The following is an 18,717-nucleotide window of genomic DNA, read 5'->3' on the forward strand; positions in this document are numbered from 1 at the left end:
TCTGGTCAGTGGCCCCCACCAAGTCAGAGCAGCGTGCGCTCCTGCACGGGCAACCAGCCCACCAGCCTGCACCAACACTCCATGAATGCCTTTGCCAGATTGCGCCTCCGTGCAGCTCCTGGCCCAATACTCTCAGGAAAATCATCAGGCTCTGCCTGTCTCAATTAGTAGCCTGTGGAGCAGGGAGAGCAGCTCACCACTCAGGCTCTTCCCTGGCAATGCTGCACAAGCAGTGTGGACAGCGGGCACCCAAGGCAGCATGCACATACACACGCACACGCCTGCACCGATTCCACCAGACCAATGCAGACCCGAACCCGACCCACTGTGGGAGGGCTTAACCCTGAAAAAATGACCCCTTCCTGTAATCCACTTGTGTGCAAACTCTACACAGAGGTAGCAATGGTCTCCAAACCTCCAGCTCCTGCGCCAAAGGCGCTCAGTTCAGTCTTTCCCCACAGGCTGCTGGGACTCTGTTTCCCCCCCACCCCCGTCGTGCTATTCGCTCCTTCAGGGACCAGGTGAGTGCTTGCCAGTGAGCAAATCCATGTGCCAGGTCCACAGGAGGGAGACTGGGCCTCTAGCCACCCTCCGCCACACTGAGTTGAGCAGAAAGAGTCCTCACTGATTTGTACTGCCAGCTATCATGGAACTCTCCTTCCCAGCAGAGGAACTCTGGGCTGGGGAGCCTGGTGTGGGGCTGGAAGGTCTGTCCCCTAACAGGGGAAGCCTTTGCCTCCCAGCATTTGCCCTCTCTCCATTGGCCTGGAGTCAGCCTGCCTCACGTCTCTGCCCCTCCTACCACTCTCTATGTGACTTCTTCTTTATATCCTTAGTTAGTGGTTCTGTTCAGCTATTGTTCAGATGAATCCTGAGGTTGAATGTTGTATAAATTATTTGTAATTTTGGTGTGATCCTGGGAGGCAGTTAGCACAGCGCCTGCCTATTCCGCGATCTTAGCTCTTCCTCAATAATTTGTAAAGTCTGATCATTTTTTTTATTGGATATTTTTTTCAGTTACACGAGTTATTTATATATTTTGGATATTAGCCGTTTATCAGAGGTGTTGTCCGCAAATATCTTCTCCCACTCAGTTGGCTGCCTCTTTGTTTTGTTGATGGTTTCTTTTGCTGTGCAGAAGCTTTTTAGTTTGATATAGTCCCATTCGTTTATTTTTGCTTTTCCTTCTCTTGCCTTTGAAGTCAAATTCACAAAATCCTCTCTAAGACCAATTCCACAAGTTTAGTAATTATGTTTTCTTCTATACAATTTATTGTTTCAGGTATTTGATCCATTTTGAGTTAATTTTGGTATACAGTGACAAACAGCAGTCTATTTCATCTTTTTGAAAGTGGCTTTCCAATTTTCTCAGCACCATTTATTGAAGAGGCTTTCTTTTCTCCATTCTATGTGTCTGGCTCCTTTGTCAAAAATTGTCGGCTCTTATTTATGTGGGTTTATTTCTGGGTTTCCAGTTCTAATCCATTGGTCTATTTGTCTCTTTTTCTACCAATACTATGCTGTTTTGATTATTGTCACTTCAGTACAAATTGAAAACAGGCAGTGTGATACCTCCAGCCTTGTTCTTTTATCTTAGGCCTGCTTTGGCTATTCGGGGTCTTGCGTGATTTCATACAAATCTAATGATTTTCAGTTCTGTTTCTTGAAAAAGTGCCATTGGGATTCTGATGGGGATTGCATTGTATCTGTATATTGCTTTGGGTAATATGGTCATTTTAACTACGTTGATTCTTCCAATCCATGAACACAGAATGTCTTTCCATTTCTTTGTGCCTTCTTTTCTTTTAAAAATGTCTTATAGTTTTCAGTATACAGGTCTTTCACATCCTTGGTTAAGCTAGGCATTTTCTTTTTGTTGCAATTGCAAAAGGAATTTCTTTTGTTAACTTCTTTTTCTGAGATTTCATTGTTAGTATATAGGAATTGATTTTGTACATTGATTTTGTAGCTGGCAACTTGACTGTACTCGTTTATTGTTTCTAATACCTTTTTGGTGGAGTCTTTCGGGTTTTGTCTATATAGCATCATGCCATCTGCAAAAAGTTACAGTTTAACTTCTTCATTCTGAATCTGAATGACTTTCATTTCGTTCTCTTGCCTGATTGCTCTAGTTAGGACTTCCAATACTATGTTGAAAAGCAGAGGTGACAGGGACAGCCCTGTTGTGTTACTGAATGTAGAGCAAAGGGCTTCAGTTTTTCACTAGTAATTATGATATTAGCTGATGGTTTGTCATATATGGCCTTTATTATGTTAAGGTATTTTCCTTCTACCCATTTTATTAAGTGTTTTAATCATAAATGGATGTTGTCTCTCATCAAACTTTTTCTGCATCTACTGATATAATCATATGATTTTGTCCTTTATTTTGTTTATGTGATGTATAACATTGATTGATTTGCATAGGTTGAACCATCCATGTGCCCCTGGGATGAACCCCACTTGCTCGTGATGTATAATCTTTTTAATGCATTGTTGAATTCGAATTGCTAGAATTTCGTCTAGAATTTTTGCATCTGTATTCATCAGAGATATTGGTCTGTAATTTTCTTCTTTTGTGTGACCCTTACCAGGTTTTGATATCAGGGTAATGTTGGCATCACAAAATGAGTTAGGGAGTACTGTCTCTTCTTCAATTTTTTGGAAAAATTTGAGTAGAACAGGTATTAGATCCTCTTTGAATGTTTGGTAGAATTCACTAGTGAAGTCTTCTTGTCTCAGAGTTGTTTTTGGGAAAGTTTCGGATGACTCATACAATTTTCTTACTGGTGATCAGTATTTAGATTTTCCAATTCTACGTGATTCAGCCTGGGAAGGCTATATGTTTCTAAGAACTGGTCCATTTCTTACAGGTTATTGAATTTGGTGGCTTGTAGTTCTTCATAGTATTCTTGGAGGGTCCTTTGTATTTCTGTGGCATTCATAACTTCCCCTTTCATTTCTGATTTTGTGTATTTGTGGGGTTTTTTCATCTTAGTGAGTCTAACCAAGAGTCTGTCAATTTTATTAATCTTTTCAAAAACAATCTCCTTGTCACATTCATTTTTTTCTATTGTCTTTTTGTCTCTATTTCATTTAGTTCTGCTCTGATTTTTATTATTTCCTGCCTTCTGCTGACTTAGGGTTTCATTTGTTCTTCTTTTTCTAGTTCTTTAAGGTGTTTATCTGGTATAATGTGAGGTTGTTTATCTGGGATTTTCTTGTTTCTTGACATAGGCCTGTAATTATATAAATTTCCCTCTTAAAACTGCTTTTACTGCATCCCAAAAATTTTGGTAGGATATAATTTCATACTCATTTGTTTCTTTGTATCTTTTGATCTCTCCCTTATTTCTTTTCTCCCAGTCATTCTTTAAAAGTATGTTGTTTAACCTCCACATTATTGTGGCTTTTCCTGCTTCCTTTTGCAGTTGATATCCAATTTCAAAACCTTGTGATCAGAGAATATGTTTTGTATGATTTCAATCTTCTTAAATTTGCTGAGGTTAGTTTTATGTACCAATATATGGTCTATCCTTGAGAATGTTTCATATACACCAGCAGAGAATGTATAGTCTGATGTTCTAGATTGAAGTGTTCCATAAATGTCAAGTATGTCTATTTCATCTAATGTGCATTTAGGGCTGATACTTCCTTATTTATTTTCTGTTTGGATGATCTATCCATAGCTGTCAATGATGTATTTAGGTCCCCTACTATAACTGTGTTTTGGGCAATTTCTCCCTTTAGTTCTGTTAGTAGTTGCTTGGCATATTTCGGTGCTCCCTGATTGGGGGCATAAATATTGATGACTGTTATGTCTTCTTGGTGTATACTCCCCTCTACCATTATGAAATGCCTATATTTGTCTCTTGTTACCTTTTTCACCCTGAAGTCTGTTTCATCTGATATCAGTATGACTACACCTGATTTTCTCTGGATAACATTTGCTTGGAGTGTCAATTTCCACCCTTTCACTTTGAGTCTATATTTGTCCTTGTAGCTGAGCTGTGTCTCTTGGAGGCAGCATATGGTTGAGTTTAGTTTTTTGATCAAATCTGCTACTCTGTGCCTTTTTATTGGTGAGTTCAGTCCATTTACATTTAGGGTGATTATTGATATATGAGGATTTCCTATTCTATCTTTGGTTTTCTGGTAGGATTCTGTCTCCATTGTTTCTTTGCCTTTTTGTTGTTGTCTATTACTTCAGTGCTGTGGTATTCTGTGATTTTTCCCTCTTTCTTCTTTTATTGTGTTATATATTTCAGTTCTCGATCTTTTTTGAGTGGTTACCATTAAGTTTCTATAAAAGAAAGTTTCATATTTAGAGTATTCCATTTTCTTCAGCATGCTTACTTTCTCCATTCCCTTAAGCTGGTTCAGACCTTTACTCTCCCTCATTTTATGTTTTTGTTGTCACAAATTATCCCTATTTATGCTGTGAGTTGATTTCTGTGCTGCCGTAGCAAGTTGTCTTTTTCCTGTTTTTCTTTTTTTTTTCCTTCTTTACTCAGTATGTTATGTTTAAGTGTATAATGTCTTATTTGGTGTCAGAGTTGCCATTTCCTGCTTCTGTCTGTCTGTTCATAATACTATTCACAGTTTTGTATTCTTTTGCTTTTTTGTTTCATGTTGATTAGCTTCCTAAAGTATTTCTTGTAGTGCAGGTCATGTGTTAGAAAATTCCCTCAGCTTCTGTATGTCTGAAAAGGTCTTTATTTCGCCTTCATCTCTGAAGGATATCTTTGCTGGATATATTATTCTTGGCTCATAACTTCTTTCTTCCAATAGTTTGAAAATTGATTTCACTCCTTCCTGGCTTGTAGAGTTTCTGCTGAAAAATCTGATGAGAACTTAATGGTCCTTCCTTTGTAGATTACCATCTTCTTTTCCCTGGCTGCCTTGAGGATTCTTTCTTTGCCGTTAATGTTTGACAGCTTCAATACAATGTGCCTTAAAGAAGGCCTGTTGGGGTTGAGGTAATTAGGTGTTCTATTTGCTTCTTGGATTCAAGGACCCAGTTCTTTCCACAAGTTTGGGAAGTTCTCATCGACTATTTGTTTGAATATACTCTGTTCCCTTCTCTCTTTCTTCTCCGTCTGGCATGCCCCTTATTCTTATATTGTTCTTTCTGATGGAGTCAGAAAATTCTTATAGAATTTTCATTTCTTTTAACTCTCAAGTCTCTCTCCTTTAAATTTTCAGATTTGTATTTTCAATGTCATTGATTCTTTCCTCCATCTGGTCAGTTCTATTACCTAAGCTGGCTATTTCATTCTTCATTTCTTTTATTGAGTTCTTTATCACCAGAAATTCTACTTCATTCTTTTTTAAAGTTTCAATATCTTTGGTAAAATATTCCTTTTGTTCTGTGTGTTTCTGAGTTCATTAAACTACCTATGTGTATTTTCTTGCATCTCGTTATTTTTCACAACTGCAATCTTGAATTCTGTCATTTATGTCACATATTTCCATGTCTTTAAGTTCATTTTCTGGATAGGTTTCATTTGCTTTCTGAGCTGCCTTGTTACCTTGGTTACTCATAGCAATCAATGAATTATTACTTTTTTTCCTGGGTATCTACAGGAGTGGATTCTACAGCAGGTTGATATAAAATGGTCTTTGTTTTGCTTTCTAATAGGTGTTGCTGGAATGTTATATTTTCTGTCCCACTGTAGCATTTTATTTCCTATTGCATTGTTCCAGCTTCTCATGTAATGGATGGTGGGCTTCTCCTCTGTGAGCACGTTGCCTGGGTCTCAGGGTACTGCCTCCATGGGAAGATGTGGAGAGTGATAAGAGCACTGAGCTTCTGAAATCCCAATGCTGCCCCTCCAGCCTGATGCAGAAACTGTGTCTCAGTGGCTCTGTTTGCCCAGCAAGGATCTTCCCAGAAAGGTGGGGGCAGGGTGGCTGTGAGAGGTGGCTGGTGCATTTGTGGCTCTGAGCAATGGCAACTATCAGCCCACAGCTATCTCACCTGTACAGCTCTTTCCATATCGCCAGAATTAGTGGTGCTGTGCATTTGTGGCTGCGAGAGCATCACTCCAGTTCCCAGGGCTGTAGATACTCTGTTCTTTAATTGGACACTGATGCCATTTCTTCTGGAGACTGCTTCTAATACTGGGAGGATGGGGTGGGGAAAGTTTTGGGAGGGTTGGAGTGAGTCAGCCAGGCTCTATGTCTTTGTTTTCTGTTTTCTGCCTGGAAGTGAGGGCTTAAACCACAGTTCTTACCTGAGGTCTCTGCCATGAACACTGAGTTCAGCTGTTTTATATGCTGTTCCCTCAGATAGGACTGTGGGACACAGAGAGTGTGCCTGCAGCATGAATTCTTCCCTCTTCCAAGACTGCACTGAACTCCGAACTGCATCTCACACCTCTGCATTTCCCCCTTCCCTCCTCCCCTGCTCTCCTGATTTGCCCACCTTCAGTTGATTCGAAGAGCGGGTCTCTCAGACATTCTTGTGTGTTGCTTAAGTTATCCTTTGTTGAATTATAGCTGTTCAATTTGTTGTAACTTCCAGGAGAGATTTCAAGAAGCACTCCTCATGCCACCATTTCTGTGATATAATCTCTCTCTCTCTCTCTCTCTCTCTCTCTCTCTCTCTGTTTTTGTCTTCTTTATCTTTTACGTTATATTGAAGTGTATAGTGCCCTATTCTGTGGAGGGGTTGCTATTTCATTCCTCTGTCTGTATGTTAGTAATCTTGCCCATGGTTTTGTGTTCTTTTGACATTTTGTTTCAGGTTGAATAGCCTCCTTCATTGTTTCCTGTGATGCAGGACATGTGGTGGAAAATTTCCTCAGCTTCTGTGTGTCTGGAAAGGCCTTTATTCCTCTTTCATCTCTAAAGGATAATTTGTTGGATATATTATTCTTGGCTGGTAACTGCTCTCTTTCAATAGTTTGAATATTTGATTCTACTCTTATCTGGCTTATAGAGTTTCTGTGTAAAAATCCAATGACAATCTAATGAGCTTTCCTTTATAGGTTACCATCTTCTTTTCCCTGGCTGTCTTGAGAATTCTTTCTTTGTCGTTAAGTTTTGATAACTTCAACATAATGTGCCTTGGAGAAGTGCTTTTTGGATTGAGATAAGTTGCTGTTTTATTAGCTTCTTGAATTTAAGGGTCCAGTTCTTTCCATAGGTTTGGGAAGTTTTTATTAGTCGTTTGAATAAGCTCTCCTTTCTCCTTCTAATATACCCATTATTCTTATGCTGTTCTTTCTAATGGAGTCAGATAGCTCTTGTAGAGTTCTTTCATTTCTTTTAACTCTCAAGTCTCTCTATTCTTCCACCTGAGTCATTTCTAGATTTTTATCTTCAATATCACTAATTCTTTCCTCCATCTGTTCTTCTTTATTTACTAAGCACACTATTAATCTTCATTGCATTTATTGAGTTCTTGAGCTTCAGATTTTTTTGTTTTTAAGTGTCTGCCTCTTCAGAATTTCTGTTTGGTTCTTTTTTTTGGGGGGGGGGTTGAAATTTTTTTTTAAATTTTATTAAATTTATTGGGGTGACAATTGTTAGTAAAATTACATAGATTTCAGGTGTACAGGAGGTTCCTCAAAAAATTGGTTCTTTTTTATAGTTTGAATTTCTTTGGTAAAGTTCTCCTGTTGTTCATTTTATTTTGATCTCATTTAACTTCTTTTCTTAATTTTCTTGTATCTTAATGAGTTTTTCTCTAACTGCAATCTTGAATTTTCAGTCATTTAAATCACAGTCTTCCATGTCTTTATTTTCTGGAAATTTTTCGTTTTCTTTCTGAACTCTTTTGTTGATTATTCATTGTTTGATGGATTATTTCTCTGCCTGGGCATTTGTGGGAAGAAAAAAAAATTTTTTTTTTTTTTTTTTTTTTTTTGGAGTATTTGACTTAGCTGTTCAGCAGGTTGATAAGTAAGTGTCTTTCTTTTGTTTTCCAGTAGGTGGTGCTGATGCACAAGTTTTTGTTTTCTTTTACTTGTACTGGGGCTTCTTACTTTTGGGTGCAGTGTTGCCTTGGCTGTGGAAAATTCCTCATACTCCTTGTGAGATGGGTGACCTCTTTAAGACCCACTTGCCTTGGTCTCAGGGCACCAACCCCATGGCGGGATGTGGTGGGCTACGGGTCTCTTGGCCTGTGTGTTCCTGGCACTGCCTTCCTGGACCACTGTGATGGGTGGGAGAGGGGGGATCGGGGGCACAGGTTCATGCATTTGCAGCTTTGTTCTTTCCAGTGGGTTCAGCTGCAATGTATTCAGATCACTTAGATTGGAAAGTTGTTGCTGCTCTTTTGCAATCTGCCACATGAGCATTTTACTGCTAGGTGGACCACAGGATGGGGGTGGGTTCCCATGACTGTGGTTTTGTCTGGTGACAGCAGTTTGTAGAATGCTGCCACCCTTTGCACCATTTCCCTGCCCATGCCTCTGAGATCAGTCTCAATGTGTACTGGCAACACAGGCATGATTGTTGCTTCTGCATCGCTGGTCTGGTCTGCTCAGTGGGGTCTGCACCCCAACCCTTCACTGCTATCACAACCACTGGTGACACAGCGAGTGTGAGATTGCATCTGTGACTCCTGTCTCTGTCCTTCCCCAATCCCATCTCCCATGATCAATCCAATCTGTCAACCTTCAGATGTCTCAAAGCATGGATCCCTCAGACATGTTTATGTGTTGAGCAAGGAATCCTTTGTTGAATTATAGTTGTTCAAATTGTTGTAACTTCAATGGGAGTGATGTGAAGGTCCTCTCATGGTGCCATGCTGCTAACATCTGGTAGTGTTTTTTCCTTCATAAATGTCTTGACCACAGAGAATACCCTTTCTTGTTTTCCTACGTTATTATGAATTCAGACTCCACCATTTACAAACCATGTCTTTGGGCAAATCTTGGCCCTCTCTGTGCTTCCATGTGCTTCTCTATCAAATAGGGTAGAGATAAAGGTGCCTGGCTGGAATGATGACTTGTGAAAACACTGGCACCACCTTGGTTGCCCATCTGGCCACCTGGATAGAAGTGGCATTCAAATGAGAGGCTGTCTTTGAGTAGACACCAAACGAACCATCCCTAGCTCTACATCTTGCAGGGCTGAGATATCCACAACCTCTTTTGCTGATTGAACTTATACAAAGGAGAAGGGTACTCACTGGTCTAAAGGCTAAAATCATGTCCTCATCCAAATGAGGAGGGGCTGCCACAGAACCCTACACTCCAAACACAGCCAGAGCAGTCCAGCTGAACTGGCAAAGAACAGGAGCAGATGGGGACCTGGAAGCCATGATTCCAGTCCTGGTGACAGGAAGGAGCCAGCTGCAAAGGATACCCACACTGGACAGTGACATTACTATCTTCATCAGGGTCCCCTTGCCTACCTACCCCAAAGGGGAAAGGCACAGGCCATAAATATCTCAACTCTGCTACTAACGAGTTGTGTGATCTCAGGCCAGTCACTCAATGTTGTAAGCATAGTTTCCTCGTCTGTAAAATGAAGGCAGCAGTATCTACAATATTACCAACTGGACTGAGAGAGTATCTGACACTGTCTTACACTAGAGAGTACTGCAGACAGTGCTTCTTTTCCCTCTTTTGGGTACTGTTATTACACTGGCACTAGGCAAAGTACCTGTTCATTTGTTCTCACATTTTGACTTATGTTCACTTAGCTTCTGTTCTGTGCCAGGCCCTGGGATGGGCACTGGATATGCTGACATGGTGAAACTTGTCTAGGAGTGACTCCTAGTCAAATGAGGATACAAGCTAAAAATCAGGTCATGCTGTTTTAAGTGGCAGATTGAGCACACACATCTAATTTCATTCCTGGCCTTAACTCCACCTAAACTAACGGGAATTAAAAAAAGAAAAAAGACATATCATGTAAGGACAAGGAGAAGAGGGCAGAAGACAATGTGAATGTTAGAGCAACAATGGGTGAGTGCTAACAGACTCAGCACAGTTGAGAAATGTAAAAGCTGAAAACAAACCAGATTTGCTCTGCAAAACCCTCAAAGGGTTCAGGAACTGGTAGAACCTAGTACAGGTATCCACATTTTTTTTGAAAGTTCTCTGTATGCCACTTCACTGTTATGAAAGATATACAGAAGTTTGCTAACCAAAAGAAACCTGAAGAAGATTTTCACTTTTATCAAAAAAGGCAAAAGGTGAAAATAGCATCCAGTGTCTGTTTTCAGGAGCCATTACAGAGGCAGCTCCCTGAGCAGCAAAAGTGTCCTTACCAGCTCTTTCCCCAGGAACTACACTCAGTATCTCGGCATCAAGCCACCATAGCATTGAACTCTGTGACATTCTGCTTTATCTCTATTTATTTGATGCATCCATTAGCAAAGTGTGTCCTAAGGTAGTTGCTTCTTTGCTTTGTATCATTTTGGCTTATGAAAGGTTTCATGGGATGCTCTACTTTTGGATAATGAAATAAACCTGTATCTCTGGAGCTGGGGTCACAGGGAAAGGCTATATATAGTAAGGAAAACTGGGTGCAAGTCCCTTGAGAAGCAATCCAATCCATAAGTGCCCTCCCCCACGACTTGGAAGAAGTCTGTTAGATTGTTCTCTAGGCAAAATGAAAATGAAGGGTCCTAAATGAAAGCTTCTAAATACTGATGTAAGAAAGAAAAGAAAACCTAAATAAATGGACATACTGAATTCAAGGACTGCATTCAGATTCAACACAGTAAAGATGTCAATTCTCCCCACACTGATCTGTGGATTTAAGGTAAAACCAATCAAAATCCCAGAACATTTTTCGAGATACAGACAAACTGATTCTAAAATTTGTATGGAAGAGCAAAGAAACTGGAATCATTCTGAAAAAGAATAAAGTTGCATGAATTGCTCCACCCATTTTTTTAAGACTTAATGCAAAGCTACCATAATCAAAACAGTGTAGTATTGCTGGAAGGGTGGACACATAGATTAATGGATCAGAACCCAAAACCCAGAAATAGACTTACACAAGTACAGTGAATGAATTTGTTGGAGGTGCAAAGGAAATTCAATGAAAAAAATCTTTTCAGCAAATGGTGTTGGAACAATTAATTAAACAGATAAAAATAAAATGAACCTCAACCTAAACCTCTACATTATATAAAAATTGATCATAGGTAATGGGAGAGAAGGTGAAGGGATTAGAAAGTACAAATTAGTAGTCACAATATAGTCACAGAGATATGAAATACAGTATGGGGAATATAATCAATAATGTTGTAAAGCTTACGCAGGGTGCCAGATGGGCATTGGACTTACTCTTTCTCTAATGTTTACTTGGTTGGCTATGCTTCTCATAGTCAGCCGATGATTTTGATGCACAATTCAATGAATTTTTGCAATGTTTTCATCAGCTCGGTACTGGCTGCCCTGATCTCTTTTCATCAGTGACGCATTCTTGAAAAATTTTTTTTTTTTTTTTTTTATTAAATTTATTGAGGTGACAATTGTTAGTAAAATTACATAGATTTCAGGTGTACAATTCTGTATTACATAATCTATAAATCCCATTGTGTGTTCATCACCCAGAGTCAGTTCTCCTTCCATCACCATATATTTGATCCCCCTTACCCTCATCTCCCACCCCCCACCCCCCACCCCCCTTACCCTCTGGCAACCACCAAACCATTGTCTGTGTCTATGAGTTTCTGTTTCTCATTTGTTTGTCTTGTTCTTTTGTTGTTTTGGTTTATATACCACATATCAGTGAAATCACATGGTTCTCTGCTTTTTCTGTCTGACTTATTTCGCTCAGCATTACACTCTCAAGATCCATCCATGTTGTCACAAATGTTCCTATATCATCTTTTCTTACTGCCGAATAGTATTCCATATGACCCAGCAATCCCTCTCCTGGGTATCTACCCAAAAAATCTGAAAACATTTAGAGATAAAGACACGTGTGCTCCAATGTTCATTGCAGCTTTGTTTACAGTGGCCAAGACATGGAAACAACCAAAATGTCCTTCGATAGATGAATGGATGAAGAAGTTGTGGTATATATACACAATGAAAAATGTTTAATCCATTTGTACACTGCCATTTTCTTGATGGCATTGTCCCCATAAACTTGGACTAACACGTCCCTGATTTCACTTCCACTCTTGCCAAGTTTAACAAGAAATGTAATGTTTGTTCATTGCTCTAATTCAAGCTCAGACATTCTCGCAACAGCACACAAAAACACACAACAATAATGTAAGACACTGCCACACATCGACACAAATACAGCTGTGAGACAGTGATATACCAAGGTTACGAAACCTTACCGAGCTGTTTGTACAGTGCTGCCAATATAGGCACACAATGGCAAGTTCATGAACTTAATTGCCATACCTTATATAGATATATGTGTGTATGTGTGTGTATATATATATATATATACACACACACATATACATACATGCATATATATATATATATATATATATATATATATATATATATATATATATACACCTCGCCACAGGATGTGGAGTACAGTATAGGGTAGATAGTCAAGGGTATTGTAACAGCTATACAAGGTCTGACAATTTTGCAAACTTGTTGCAGTGATGTTGCTAACCTTCTTGGATATCAGAGGGATTATTCATTATGAATTTGTACCAACTGGACAAACAGTTAACCAAGTTTACTATTTGGAAGTGCTGAAAAGGCTGCATGAAAAACCAGTGCCTAGTTCACCCTTCAAAGCAATTTTGGAACTCTTTCTGGAATGGCCATCAGAGCTGTTGTCGTATTACCCTTGATGTCCTGAATGTCATCAAAATGTCTTCCTTTCAATATTTCCTTTACCTTTGGGTAAAGAAAGAAGTGATTGGGGGCCAGATCAGGTGAGTAGGGAGGGTGTTCCAATACAGTTATTTGTTTACTGGCTATAAACTCCCTCACAGACAGTGCCGTGTCAGCTAATGCATTGTCGTGATGCAAGAACCATGAATTGTTGGTGAAAAGTTCAGGTCATTTTCATCTAACATTTTTAGCAGGTCTATTTATAATTGCTAAAACTAAAAGCAACCCCAATGTCTTCAGTGGGTGAATGGATAGAAAAACTATGGGATACCCTTGCAATAAAAGGAATGAATTCTTGATAGATGCAACAACTTGGAAGAATATCAAAGGTATGCTGAGTGAAAGAGGCTATACATATTGTTACATGCTGAAAACAGTGGTTAATACTGTATGATGTTACATAGTATATAACCCATTTATATGACATTCTTCAAAAGTTAAAACTATAGAGGCCGGCCCGGTGGCTCAGGTGGTTAGAGCTCCATGCTCCTAACTCCGAAGGCTGCTGGTTCGATTCCCACATGGGCCAATGGGCTCTCAACCACAAGGTTGCCAGTTCAATTCCTAGGGTCCCAAAAGGGATGGTGGGCAGCGCCCCCTGCAACTAAGATTAAACACAGCACCTTGAGCTGAGCTGCCGCTGAGCTCCCAGATGGCTCAGTTGGTTGGAGGGCATCCTCTCTACCACAAGGTTGCCAGTACGACTCCCACAAGGGATGGTGGGCTGTGCCCCTGCAACTAGCAACGGCAACTGGACCTGGAGCTGAGCTGCACCCTCCACAACTAAGACTGAAAGGACAACAACTTGAAGCTGAATGGCACCCTCCACAGAGATTGAAAGGACAACTTGACTTGGAAAAAAGTCCTGGAAGTACACACTCTTCCCCAATAAAGTCCTGTACCCTTTCCCCAATTAAAAAAAAAAAGTTAAAACTATAGTGATGGAGAACACATCAGTGTTTGCTGGGGGTATAGGTGGGGGAAAATGTGGTCACAAAGGCCTAGTGCAAAGGAGTTTTGGGGTGACATAACTGTATTGTATTCTAATTATAGTGGTAAGAACACTATACACTATACATGATTTAAAATTTATATAACTGTATACCAAAAGAAAATGGTTGATTTTACTATAGGATACTTGTACCCCTTTGCATTTTGCTTTAAAATATTAAAAAACCAGAGGGTCTCTGGAATGGGGCACAATTGGGGGCATTTGGGCTGTACATAAAGCAGATGAATTAGGTGGCCAAATGCTCACTGACAAGTCAATGCAGACCCCCAGTCCCTTTCCTTCACTTGGCTACCAGACCCACCCTCCAGGCAGGCAATTGAGAAAGACCTGTAGATACTGACCTTGGGTTTCCCCACCAACAGCCCACCCAGATCACCCCATAATAAAGCTCAGAACTGACAAGCCTACTATATATCCAGAACTTGCCTTTTAGGTCCCTGCTCCTAACTTTGAGTACTCAGCCAGGGGATTAACAGATACATGAGGAGAACTTCTGACATGGAAGATAGAGGCAAAACAAACAGAAAAATCAACTCGAGGAAGGACAGACTATACAAATGATGGCAATAACCCATGACACAGAGATATGCTGTTTCAGAGGCCCCCAAATCACCCTTAAATCCAGTGATTCTCTAGGAGGCTTGGCATATAGTCATACTTATCGCTATACTTTATTACAGCAAGAGGAGACCAAGAAAAATCAGCAAAAGGAAAATGCATGTGAGGAAAAGTACAGAGGAAAGCAGGCATGAGTTTCCAATGTCCCATTCCTGTAGAGTCCCAGGATGTGCTTAGATCCTCCACAACATATTGTGACAACTTGGGTGACATGTTGTCCTGGCAGGATGCTTATTGGATCTTAGTGCCCAGGGTTTATATTGGGCCTGGTTATGTAGGCTCCCTGTGCCTAGAATGTATCAAAATTTTAGATTCCCCAAAGGAAAACAGGTGTTCAGCATAAACCATATTGTTTGCATAAACAGTTTAGGCAATGAGCCACTCTAACCTGGAATGATGGGAACCCTCTTGAAATACAAGTTCCCAGATGCCAAGGGCCAACCTTGCAACAGGCCATTTTAAGGATAATATCCTCAGGCTTGGTATGTTAACTTTTATGCACATATACTATAAAAATGAACAACCAGGGAAGAGAAAGCAACAAAATAGAGGAACAGTTCAGGAGATTCAGCATCTAAGTAACAGGAATTCCAAAATGAAAGAGAAAAATGAGGAAATAATGAATGGGCAGTTTCCCAGAACTGAAGGACATGAGTTTCGGAGGTTGCAAGGGTTTGCTGAGCCCCCAGATATCAAAGGATTAAAATATGTCTACAGATTTCCTATTCCGGGTCAAGATAAAATACACACTTTTTCCTATTTCTCCTGCTAAGTACAGATATTTAAAACATTAGCTTTATCTATAAAACAAACATAAGAAAGTTTTGAAAGGTGGAGAGAAGGCACCTTGGGACCATGGGACCTGAGGAACAAAATGTGGTGACTTCTCAGGGGTTTCTACTTCCTATATTCTGGATTAGGTGCCAGAGAAGACAGCACCCAGAAACGCTAACGTGAGCAGGCAGGAAAAACCCCAATAAAAGCCTTCTCTTTCCAGCTAAAGGACAAGAAACGGGGCAGCCTCACAAGCCAGGAGGATTTTAGACAAGTAACTGCTCTATCCCAGGCAAGCATCATGAAGAAAACCTGGCCCTAACCAATTTCATAAACAAAGCTCAAATCGGGAAGCTACAATTCCACCCTTGACAGACTGTAACAAGGTGCCCTTTGCCATCCTCCTCACATGGGTACCATCAGAAAAGACCAAGTTGGCAGTCAGGATTTTCATCCTTGCCCAGCAGTAATGAGGAATCAGGAGAGGCTGAATTGGAAGTCAAAATCTTTCACCATTATCCAGTAGTAATGAGGCTTCCTTACCACTGTGGTGTCAGTGAAGCTAATGTGAGGAGTAGGAATGAGGCATCCCTCCCCCCCAGAGTATAATTGCCAAGTGGGGAACCTCTGGACTTCCACCTCCATCTGGCAGGAATCAGATGGCATTCCCCTTTCTCCACTGGTAGGGTGTCAAAGGATATCTGCTAAAACAGAAGATGTAAATAATATCTCATAACTTAATACCCAATATATCCAAGACATAATTTGAAAACCACTTATTATACCAAGTGCTGAAAAAAAACAAAGAACTGTCAACCCCAAATTCTAAATCAGGTGAAACTATTCTTTAGGAATGAAGGAGTAATAAAGACTTCCTCAGACAAAGAAAAACTAGGAGAATTTGTCATCAGCGATCTACCATAAAAGAATGACTACAGGACGTTCTTGAAACAGAAAGGAAATGATTTAAAAAAAAAATCTCAGAACATCAAGAAGGAAGAACAACAAATAGAGCAAAGCTTTGGAGAAATACTATATACTTTCCTTCTCCTCTTGCGTTTTCTAAATTATGTTTGACAGTTGAAGCAAAATGTACAAGATCATCTGATGTGGTTCTCAGTCTATGTAAAGAAAATATTTAAGACAATTATAAATGAGGAAGGTAAAAGGATTTAAAGGAAGGAAAGATTTCTACACTTCACTCAAACTGGTAAAATATCAACACCAGTAGACTGTGATATGTATGTATAACATAATTCCTAGAGTAACTACTAAAAATCTATATAAAGATATACATTCAAAAATACTATAGATAAATAAAAGTAGAATTCTAAAAAATTGTTTAACTAACAGGGAGGCAAGCAAAAGAAAACAGAGAAACAAAAACAGAGGGAACAGATAGAAAACAAAAATTAAAACAGCAGACTTAAGCTCTAACATACCAATAATTACTCTAAATATAAATGGTCTAAAAAATACCTAGTGAATAAGGAAATGACTGAACTAAATGCAAGGGTATTATGCTGAATAGGAAAAGGAGGCCAATATTAAAAGTATGTGACATACTGGATGTTTCCATTTATATGACTGTATTCATTTCCCAGGGCTGCCATAATAAAGTACTAAACTGAGTGGCTTAGAACAATAGAAATGTATTGTCTCACAGTTCTGGAGGTTAAAGTGAAAAATCAAGGTGTCAATAGGGCCATGGTCCCTGTGAAGATGCTAAGGAAGGATCCTTCCTTGTCTCTTTCAGCTTCTGGTAGCCCCAGACATTTCTTGGCTTTTGACAGCACAGCTCCACTCTTCACATGGCATTCTCCCTATGTTTCTACGCATAGTCTTCTCTCTGTATATGTCTGTCTCTCTGTTTCAATTTCCCTTTTTTTTTATAAGGACACCAGTCATATTGGATTCAAGCCCATTGTAATAACCTAATTTTAACTTGATTACCTCTGTTAAGACCCTATTTCAAAATAAGGTCACATTCTGAGGTACTGGTGGTTAGGAGTTCAACATATGTTTTTGAGGGAATACAATTCATCCCATAACAATAACATTTTAAAATGGACAAAAGCATAAAGTTGGATAACAAATTAGTGGTTAGGGATGGTGGGAGGTTAGGAGGTGGTTGTGACTATAAAGGGGTAGCATGAGAGAGATCTTTGTGATGATGGAATAGTTTTGTATCTTGAGTGACATGACAGTTACATAAATCTACACATGTGATAAAATGGCATAGAAGTATACACACATGTTGGACCAATATAAGTATCTTGATTTTGATATTGTTCTATAGTTATATATGATATAACCACTGGAGAAAACTGGGTGAAGGGTACATGGGATCTTTCTATACTACTTTTTGCAACTTTCTGTGAATCTATATTTCAACATGAAAGTATAATATATGGTTGCACCCACACTAAGACACATAATTAAACAGTTTCAGAAGACAAAATTAAGATTCTACAAGTTTTGATAGAAGTAAAAAATATACAAAGCACATACAAAGGTTCAACGTGAAACATAAAAAGATAATGGAAAAATGCCTTCAGTACTCTGAAGGAAAATTATTTTTAACCTAGAATTCTATACCCAGCCAAGCTAGCAATCAAGTGTAAGGGTAGAATAAAGATATTTTCAGACACATGATATCTCAAAAGAAATATCTCCCATTAATTTATCTTTTTTCAAGAAGCTACAAGATGTGCTCTAGCAAAACCAGAGAACAAACAAATCAAGAGGAAGACATAGAATCTAGGAGACAGGGATCTGACCAGGAAAAGGAAACTGGGACTCCCAAATAAACAGCAGTTGGTTCAAAAAATGGTTGGTTCGAAATAACTGAGCCTCTAGGTGACCAGTACTGCTGTAACAAGGAAGTCTAGGGACTCCTTCTGAAGGAAGGATCACTACATCCTGTGGTGTAATGGGGAAACCTCAAGACTCGGTAGCTCTTAATCCCAGGACACTAATCTCTTTCTGTGAAATCCTGAATAGTGAAACGGGGATGATAATTATACATCTCGTGTAGGGCCAGTGGAGGGGGTAAAGATGACACATAATGGGGAGTTGGCTGGGAAAAGGAGCCCTCAAATCAGTTTGCCTGGCTCATTCTTACCTCTAGTTCATGGATGGGCACCGGTTGTGATGGAAGACAGGAAACACATTTGATCCTTATGGTCAGGGGGTTTAAATCCTGCTTTTGCTCCTCAGTCATGATAGGTACTTCTGTTTTTAAAGTCAAAAAACAATCTAAAATGTTGGCAGATCTCTGACGGCCACGACTGATGATAGTTTGCCATCCTGGAGGGAGGGATAAATACAGCATTAGACCATTACTCATGACAGTCCCAAGACAAGCACATAGGAATCAAGCAACCTGAGATGAGCCAATGATAAAATTACAACAAAAAAGAAAACTTAAAAATGAAAAAAAGAATTGGGAAACAGTTATAGGCAGCATGTTATACACCAGTTTCTCAAATTGAGGTTCCATAAATTCTCTAAGATAATTTAATT

General features: G+C 39.5%; 1 protein-coding gene across 1 annotated transcript in view; it reads right to left on the bottom strand.

Moving 5' to 3' along the window:
- The window catches only part of CFAP92 (cilia and flagella associated protein 92 (putative)), a 135,937-nt gene that overhangs the window by 82,068 nt on the left and 35,152 nt on the right, over positions 1-18,717 (bottom strand). The window contains exon 9 of the mRNA XM_074334299.1: positions 18,317-18,501. Within this exon, the coding sequence (XP_074190400.1) occupies positions 18,317-18,501 (185 nt within the window). The remainder of the gene's footprint in view (positions 1-18,316; positions 18,502-18,717) is intronic.

The sequence above is a fragment of the Rhinolophus sinicus genome, linkage group LG01, assembly GCF_036562045.2.
Source record: "Rhinolophus sinicus isolate RSC01 linkage group LG01, ASM3656204v1, whole genome shotgun sequence".
Lineage (NCBI taxonomy): Eukaryota > Metazoa > Chordata > Mammalia > Chiroptera > Rhinolophidae > Rhinolophus > Rhinolophus sinicus.